The 9,499-nt window shown below is 35.1% G+C and overlaps 1 protein-coding gene across 1 annotated transcript in view; it reads left to right on the forward strand.

Moving 5' to 3' along the window:
* The window catches only part of Naa16 (N(alpha)-acetyltransferase 16, NatA auxiliary subunit), a 250,544-nt gene that overhangs the window by 74,655 nt on the left and 166,390 nt on the right, over positions 1 to 9,499 (forward strand). The window contains 1 exon segment of the mRNA XM_004640322.1: positions 6,109 to 6,180. Within this exon segment, the coding sequence (XP_004640379.1) occupies positions 6,109 to 6,180 (72 nt within the window).

Raw genomic sequence — 9,499 nt, forward strand, 5'->3', positions numbered from 1 at the left:
ACTGTTAGAAGTGCTGGTCATTTACTTGACATTCCAGTATTTATCTTATGTTTTACTCTTAATACTTCTTTGCTATCATGAAAACTTTTTCTGAGTTCAATTGTTTTGAAACATTTAATTTTCTGAATATTGCTTAATCTTAATTTTTGTTCTAAGATTTATATTGTATCTTTGACTTACAATTTATTTAAAAGACATGGTATGATATCTTCTCCTAGTATTAGAAACTTTAAAAAGTATATTTCCATTTTCTGTTGACTTTAAAAAGAAACACAAAGGTTTGTACCTAAAAAAACAAAAACAAAAAAACCCAAAACTTTAATTAAATCACTTTCCTTAACTTTGACTCATAACTGGTAAGTTACTAGTTGTGAAAAATGTTGAGAACAAGCTCAGTTATCATTATAATGGATCCACAGGCAAATAAAACTTTAGGGGGTACATGTAAGCCATATGTGTGCCATAATAGGTGATGAGTTAACAATAATCATTTTGTGTTCCACTGTTTATACCACTCTTGGGGAAATTCTGGTGTAGTGAATGAGCAGACCCTTGGAATTGTAGTTGTGTAGTTTGGAATTCTGACTCTATCACCTACTTTCTTGAAAAATTACCAGAATCATAAAGTTGGGATAAGCATATGTAAAAAAGTGATGTGTGATTTTTATTATTAAGTTTCTAGTGTGCTTCATTCAGAAATGTTAAAGAAATAGTTGTCTTCCCTTTCTACTCAACTGCTTTGAAACTTGTCAGATTTGGTACTCAAGCATTTTGCCAAGAAAATCTTGTCCCCATACTCATCTGATGATTAATTACTTTATGACTTGCTACCCTTTTTAGCCAAAACAATTTGTTTTGTTTTTTGGTACTTGTTACATCTTCCAGCATCACCATCCTTCACCTTCATGCTTCATCTCTGCAAGTAGTTATGGTGACTTTATTGTCATTGTTGAGCTTATCTCTGTAGCTAGCCTCTTCAAAACCAAAGTTGACACTACTAATACATTTATCAGAAATTCAGCAGAGTGATTTTTGTTTCCTAATTTGGTCAAAAAAGAAAAGATAGTTTCAGTGGCCTTCTTAGTTACTTTTTCTGATTGCTGAAATAAAATACCCAAAACCCAAAGTTCAAAGGGGAGAAATTTACTTAATTCATTTTAGCGGAGTCCATAATCTACTGGCTCCAAGATCGGGTGACACATAGTGGAGGAGGGGCAGCTATCTATAGTGGCAGAAGACAGTAAAAGCAGTAAAAGGCCTTAAAGCATCTTTCTGCCCCTTTCATTTTATCCAGACTGCTGGGATTTATCCAGACTGCGGGGATCAGGGCAGTGCAAAACCCTAAAATATCAGTGGGTTGATTTAGTAATCATACACCAGTGTTCTACAGTCTAGATGAAAAAGGCTTTGAAGAAGTCCTGTGACTGCCAAGGCATTGGGGAGACATCAAGACAAAACCATAACAGTGGCTGTCATGTTGCAATAATAGTATAAACCTAAAATTTTATCTGTATCGGACATGGTATTATGGCATTATGACTTTAAAGTCAGTTTTTAGAACAATTACATAAGAAAAACTGGCCAAGAATCATACTGTTATTGGGTAATTTTTTAAAAATGGCTAGCCATTTAAACATATGCTATATCCCTTTGATCTTGAACAAAGAGTTGAATGAGACAGTTAAAAAATAGGGCCAAAAGTTCATTTTTTCCATTTTATGTATTTTGTACAGGGTCTCACTATGCAGCTTAAACTCATAGCGATCCTCCTGTTTTCAGCCTCCCCAGTGCTGAAATTACAGGAGTACAACACCATGCCTGGACTCTGTGGCCAATTCAGTGTGCCCTGGGGCAGGGCTGGTGTGGCATGTGGGACTGAGGATTGAATCCTGGTCCCTGTGCTTGCCAAAGCAGGCGCTTAGTATGCTGAGCTATCTTGTGGGTCCCAATGGTTTATTTTGAAAGTGAAAAGTGAAGGAGTATTGAAGAAACTGACTGCATATCAAACTTGGCCCAAGTGAAAGAGGAAAAGGAAAAAAGCAAAAATAAAAGTACATCCTCAGATCTACAGAGTGGCCTACTATGAAGAGTCATGATAGTGGCATCTTCTTGGTGTCTGTGCCCTTGTATGTCTTCCTCATTGCACATCCCATATCCTTGAGAAGTTCTGCATGTGGCATTCTGGGTATTATTTAGTGTTGTCCCAGGATCTTGTAATTAGTAGAACCCACTTATTTTTCCAGGTAACCTTGCCATGACCTACCTCTATCTCAGTATTTTAGGACATTATCTATCATGATCATAGTGTTTTCCCAGGTTAGAGTTCAGTAAACATAAAGCTTCTTCAATCCTAATGAAATGCTGCTATTAGAGGAAGGTATTTAAATCAGAAAAAGATGGTTAAACTTGAGAATATTTCCAGTTGTAAAAATTTGGGACATTGTGCTAGTAAGTTTTCTTTTGCTGTGACAAAATATATGCAATAACAGCTTAAAAGAAAATACTTATTTTAGTTCACAGTTTGACAGGTTTTAGTCCCTGGTTGTTTAGCCTGTGGCAAGGATAAACATCCTGGTCAGGAGAGAGTATGGTGGCTTATACCATGATGCCCAGGAGGTGAGAAGGGAGAGGAAGGGGCTGGAATCCTGTTTCCTTTAAGGACACTGTTCTCTATGACCTAAATTCCTTCCTCTAGGCTTCACCTCTGAAAGTTTCCAGCACCTCCCAATAGAATCATCAGCTAGCTCGTATGATCTTGAGGGGAACATTTAAGATCCAAATCATATAGTCATATAGGGGCTGAGGAGATGGCTCAGTGGTATAAGTGCTTCCCTGGCAAGCACAAGGGCCTGAGTTCAATCCCTGGGTTCCACAAAAATAAATAAAAATAAAAAATAATAGTCATATAATTTATGCTGTCTACTTTGAGGTTTTAAAGTTTTTCCTTTAAATCTTAGATACTTAAAACTTATGTGGATTCATTTTCTTGACGTTAATATGGCAGAAGCATAATGCTGTTTTGAAGAAGAAAAATTTCCATATGATATATTATCTGCATGAGGTATATGTGATCAGAAAACTGGAATAAAATAGTTTTTTTTAAAGTAAGTTTAAAGGTACAACTTGGATATACATAATGATCACATTCATCATAGGGAATTTGTACATGATATTTTGATTCCTCCATTTTTTTCCTAATCCCTTTTCCTCCCTTCAGCCCCTTTCCCTCACTACTTACAAAGCTTTGCTTCCACTTTATCTCTTCTTAAATCATTGTTTTCCTTTTCCCTTAAATGAGAAAAATGGATTCTTAAGTGCAAGGAAAACTCCTTATATTGTATTAACTATCAGAGAAATTTAATTGGATATTAACTGGGAAATTGCAATGTTCAATACATTACTGAATCAGAAATGACTGTAACATTTGTGCAGTGTGAGACTTGCCTAAAAAAACCAAGAAATTCACTGTTGAGGTTTTTAAGATTGCATGTGAATGTGCCACAATCTTGATTCTTTCCCTTAAGTCCTGAAACTAAGATCTGTTTTGTTCATGTTAATACAATATTTATGAAAGATTATGTATAATGAGTATGTTTGATAGTTTTTTTAAAATATTTGTTATTGTAGTTTTTATTAAAATTGTTTTTAAAAGTATGTTTGACTAGAGATGCACAAAATTTAAACCTGTTTTTTTTGTTGTTGTTGTTGTTTTGGTTTTTTTTTTTGTAGCTGCAGTTTTTACATCTGTCAGTAGATGGCATTGTAAATTCATGGAAAAATAATGGACTCCTAAATTGAGCAATTTGAGAACTAAATTTCTCAGCCCACAAAAGCTTTTTTAAATTACATGATATTTTAGTTGAAATTAATGGTGTGATTTTAGTGGGTTGAAGAGTGTTACTTTCAATTTGCAACATTTTTGTCAGTGCTTCTCCAACAAATTGTGTATCAGAATTAACTAAGAGGTTTGTTAAACACAGGTTGTATAGAATAGGATTTTCTGATTTTTGTCAGTCTAGGGTATGCTCCAAAAACTGTATTTTTAAAAATGTACTGAGTGCTGTGAAATCTTGATAGTGTTAATGGTTTACAGACTTCACTTTCACAGCCACCTCTTGAAATCCAAATAATATTTTTACTTTCAACATCAGAAGTTTATTTAATCTTCAAATTTTGATAAAAAGAAATTAAGATATAGGGGCTGGGGAGATAGCGCCACAGCTTAGTGCCTGCCTGGTAAGCATAAGGTGCTGAGTTCAGTCCCTGGTACTGAAAAAAAAATTAAAATCTGACTTTTCCTTTTATACATATAAAGCACATATCTATGTGTATAATGCAATATTCAATGCATATAAATATCATATATATATATATATATATATATATATATAATGTGTAATGATCAAATAGGTTAATTGACATTTCCTACTCCTAAAACATGTATCATTTTTTCTGTTGGGAATCCTCAGATTTCTCTGTTAGTTCTTTATAAAACAAATATTAACAAATGTAGAGACAGCCTATAGTGCTATGAAGTATTGGAACTTATTCTTTCCAGGCAGTATTTTAGTACCTGTGTTCAGTCTTCCATCTGTCTACCTTCTCCCTACCTTTCCTAATGTTAGTGACCACTTTTTTCTCTACTTCTGTGAAATCAGCTTTTATAGCTTACACATAAATGAGAAATCACTGGTTTTTGTTGTTGTTGTTGTTTTGTTTTTTATGTATTTGGTACAGGATCTCTCTGTAGAGATACAGAGAGATACACAGCTCTGACTCATAGTGATCCTCCTGTTTTCAACCTCCCTAGCACTGAGATTACAGGGGCAGGGCCAGCATGGCATGTGGTGCTGGGGATTCAACAGTTCTGGTGCTTGCCTAAGCAGGTACTTAGTCCTCTGAGCTATCTTATCAGCTCTAGAAGCCACTGTTTTAAAATTAAACAATCCTTTTGTTCATTAAAAGTTACCCTTTTCTACTACTATAATCGGTATTGTCATATTTTTGTTGTTTCATTAAATGTATTTTTTAGTGAAGTCATATGTATTTTTTTCATATTCTATTTTGTCATCTTTAATGTATAATCCCATCTTATTTCCCCATTGCCTCTCTTAATTGTAGTGAGTTGTGCCATGTAGTACAGTATCATAGTCAAAGGATATTCCATAGTTCTACAAAGTGTAGTTTTGCTTTTCTTGGAAGTGGAGTCAAGAGGATAGTCAGTTGGGTTTTGACCAACAAGATGGTCAGTGACTTAATGGAAGCTATTCTATGACTTTGTGGGGGTAGAAATTAATATTGATTCAGAATTAAGCTATTTAAATCATACCATCTTCCTATTATTAAGTGGAACACTAGCAGAAGTGTCTTTCCCAGTCTTATATGCCAAAACTTTTTAGGACTTGGTGACATTTAGTGTGCTGTTCATTGGCAGGGAAAAATAGTAGATTCTTGGTAGTGTGTAAAGAGGTCTGAGAAAGAAAAGAAATATATAAATATTGCTTTCTGAAAATAAAAATGTCTGATGTTCCTGTTTTCACAAGATAGTAAGAAGTATTTCTGACATTTTAGTAATATGTAGGTAAGTTGAGTAGGGAAATCTATAATTTCATGAAATCTATTTACTCTGCCATTTACCAATATGGTTAACAATAAGAAGCAAAACAGGCATTTTTACTTTTGTATGTACCCTTCAAACTTGGATCATTTCACTTAACTTTTGTAAGGAGTAGTATTTTTAAAAATCTGAATTTTTATATAATGGCTTATAACTTCACAAAATAAGAAGCAAAAAGTAAATTAATAAATTATACAGATATGTTTATTGGCAAAAGATTATTTGTCCTGTAAAACCTCAAACTGCTTATTGAGATGAGAAATTATTGAGGTCTATTTTATTGTTAGTAAAGGCAGTAGTGTATTTTCCCTTTTTTAAATTATTCCTTCCTTGAAATTCATATTTATATTAGTGGTCAAAGAAAAGCAATACCATAGTTTATTGAATTACAGTTTTGAAATGAGCTACATATTTTCCAAACCTAGTTTAATCTTTAAATAAAAATAACTTCAATAAAATATTTTGAAAATTTTAAAATATAATTTAACAAGTTTCTATAATCCAGGAACTTGTTACTAATTGTGAAACCTCTCTTAAAACATGTAACATTTTTAGCTCTTATGGTTAGTTTAAATTAGATTGAATTGGATTTTTTTTTTCTGTACTGGGTCTACAGGGTACAAGGTCTATAGGGTCTCACTACATAGATCAAACTTGTAGTGATTCTCTTGTTTTCAGGCTTTCAAGTGCTTGGGATTACAGGTGTGCATCACCATACCCAGTCTCAATCATTGTCACGGCTTGCCCCAGGGGCAGGGCCACCTCGGCATGCCACACCAGGGATCAAATCTGGCTGCTGCACTCTGACTAAGCAGGCGCTTTAGTCCACTGAGCTATATGGCTGGCCCTTGAATTAGAATTTGATTACTCATTTAAACCCACTTGCAATCACAGTAATACTACTTTTTATATGCTACATAATAGCTGCTTATTGAGTTATTTTTGAATTGAAATGAGAGCACTTTCAGCTTTATTTAACATAAACTTTCCATAATACTGTGCAGTGGGAATTAGCCCTATTTTAACACAAAGAAATGTTTGAAAGGTCAAGTTGCTTTCTGAGAATCTGTTTTCCTCAAGCTCTTTAATTTCTCTACTTTTCTAATATATATATATATATATATATATTCTAATATTTTAATTTCAATAACTTTTTACAGTGTTTTTAGTCTTGTGGATAGCAACTGTAGTCTGGGTTCTTCATGTGTCTTTCCATATCATTACCTTGGATATTTTTAAAGGAAATTCCAGACATACTGTTTCACCTATAAATGCATTAGTATCATTTCTTTAAAATGCACAGGGCCAGGGAGATAGCTCAGGGGCATAAGCACCTGCCTGGCAAACATAAGGTCCCAAGTTTGATTCCCTGTACCACAAAAATAAAAAAGAGAAAAAAAAATTCAATACTTTTGGGCCTGGGAGATAGCTCAGTAGAATAAGCGCAAGGTATTGAGTTCAATCCCCAGTACCACAAAATAAGTAAATAAATAAATAAAATGCACAAAATTAACTTCAGAATTTAATCTTTAATATTCAGTTCAAATTTAGGTGTCTTCCCATGGTCCAAAAAAAGTCTTTGTATAATTGCTTTACTTATATGTAAATCTATTTATGGCACATTTTTTACATTCAATTATCATGTTTTTTAAAAATATATATATAGCAGTAATTATTCTTTCACTTAAAAAATTGTCTTTTTTTCTTACAGATTTTAATGTATTTTGCTGTCATTCATGTTGCCTGTAGTGTGGATAGTTAAGATTTTCAGGCTTGACTGGATTCAGGCTCTGTTGAGTACCTCACAGGTAGTACTGTGTGTTTGATGCATCATAGCAAGAAGGCGGGGGCATTCTGGTTATCTCTCTTGTTTGATGTTAAGATTGACTAGCATTCCTGTCAGGGGGATGTGCCTAAGAAAATGTTTCTCCTGAACCTCTGATCTGAGGATTTTAGCTGCTATTGAGGATCATTGCCTAAACCTCTATTTCATTCTTCTTATTTTTCTGCATTTATTAGCTGTTTGGATGGTTTCTTTTGTTTTGTTTGGTGTTACAGAGCTGGGAATTGAATCCAGGAACTTCCTTGTGCATGACAGGTAGGTGCTATACTGTTTAGCTATACCTACAGCACTGGAACTTTTCTTTCAAAAGGAAAGTTAAAAGTTTTTAAAACTTTTCTCTCACAAATATTCGGTTCCAATGAAACACAGTTTGTGTGAGGAACAGTATAAATTGCCTTTTGCCTTTTTAAAATTTTTTTAAACTACAGAGATTTTATTGAGGGGTGGGGAGATAGCAGTGTAAGCACCTGTCTGGCAAGCTGGCAAGTGCAAGGTCATGAGTTCGATACCTGGTACCACAAAAATAAATAAATAAATAAATAAATAATTTGTTTGCAAAGACAAGTAAATTATTTAAACTTTTATATGTTTGTAGTACGTAGTGATTAGATTCTCATGTGTTGGTATATGTACATAAACATATCTTAATAATTTTATTTTTGTATTTATTTTTGTATTTTAGTACAGGGACTATAGGGTCTCACTATATAGACCTTAGATCAGATTCGTAGTGATCTGCCTGTGTTCAGCCTCTTCAGAGCTAGGATTACAGGTGTGCGCCACCACACCCAGTCTCAATTGCAGTCTCTGAATGACATGGGCCAGGAGGGCAGGCCATTGTATCTGCCTAAGCAGGGGCTTTAATCCATTGAGCTATTTGACCAGTCCTTTAATTGTCTTAACTTATAGTGTATTTGTGTTATCTTGCTTTTGGTTAGTTAGCTATGGCAGGAGATATGTCTTGATCTCATATGGGTAAATTCACTCTGTCCACCTTCATTGTACATTTATATGTGCTCCTTCTGAAACGTGTTTTCAAAACAGCTTGTTACTTCTTTAGCTGCTCTTCTATAGGTTGCTGGTTCAGGATAGGGAGCAGGTTAGGACTCAGCTAATTGTATATATGCAACTTCTTTTGTTAGAGGACTTAGTGTTTGCTCTGGTTTTTGATATTTGGTAGGGATAGTGCCATGTTGTTGGGGCTATATCCTTTTCCTTGTGAGTCATACTAAGTTTGGATTTCTCCTGTTCAGCATCAAAACCTCGCAAATGCTGTTTCCTGGCAGTTTGGTAGTCCAGTTTCTGCTGAAGTCTAAAAGAGTTCAGAAGCTGAGTTCTAAGAGGAGAAACTTCAGCTAAATGCTAGGCCTCTTTGGAAGCTGGGCCTTCCTAAGGCTGCTCCAGTCTCCAGGCAAAAATTCAATTTCTGGTCCAAATTCCTTCGGCTACCTCACCAATTCACCTTGTAATCCGCTTTTGGGTCCTGAGAAAACATTGCACCTGAAGTACCGGCCTCCCAGTCCTTTCTAGAAAAAAATGGAATAAGGATTTTTTTTTCTTTTTCGGCTCCAAATGACTTCAGGGCAGGTTTGGCTGGCTGAAGTGGTGGGGATTAAACCACTGCAAACTGAGCCTGATTGCTTTGTCGAAGCAGCCACTTAAAGAACTGAACTAGGGCCAGGCCACTGACTAAAACACATTTGATCAGTCCTTTCTTCTTCTTAAGGGCCACAATGGGACACAGTTGTGACAGGCCTGACAACCACAGGTGTATCTCATTCTCTCCACCATAGGATTTCAGTTTCCAAGAGTGAATCGTTACTGGAGAAATTCCCAAGAGGGTCTAGGCCCCTTGCGAAGAGGGGGGCCCCCTAAACCTTTTCTTCCAGACAGCCTCCAACAGGACTTCTGGTCCCCAATTCATCTGGAGAATGTATTCATGAGTACATCACCAGCAGGCCAGTCTCCTCAGAAATAGTTTAATGGAAAATTCTTCCATCGAGTTTCATTTAGAGAACAAGTTGAGATTGATTTTTTAA

Source organism: Octodon degus, unplaced genomic scaffold, assembly GCF_000260255.1.
Source record: "Octodon degus isolate 3935 unplaced genomic scaffold, OctDeg1.0 scaffold00122, whole genome shotgun sequence".
Taxonomy (NCBI): Eukaryota; Metazoa; Chordata; class Mammalia; order Rodentia; family Octodontidae; genus Octodon; species Octodon degus.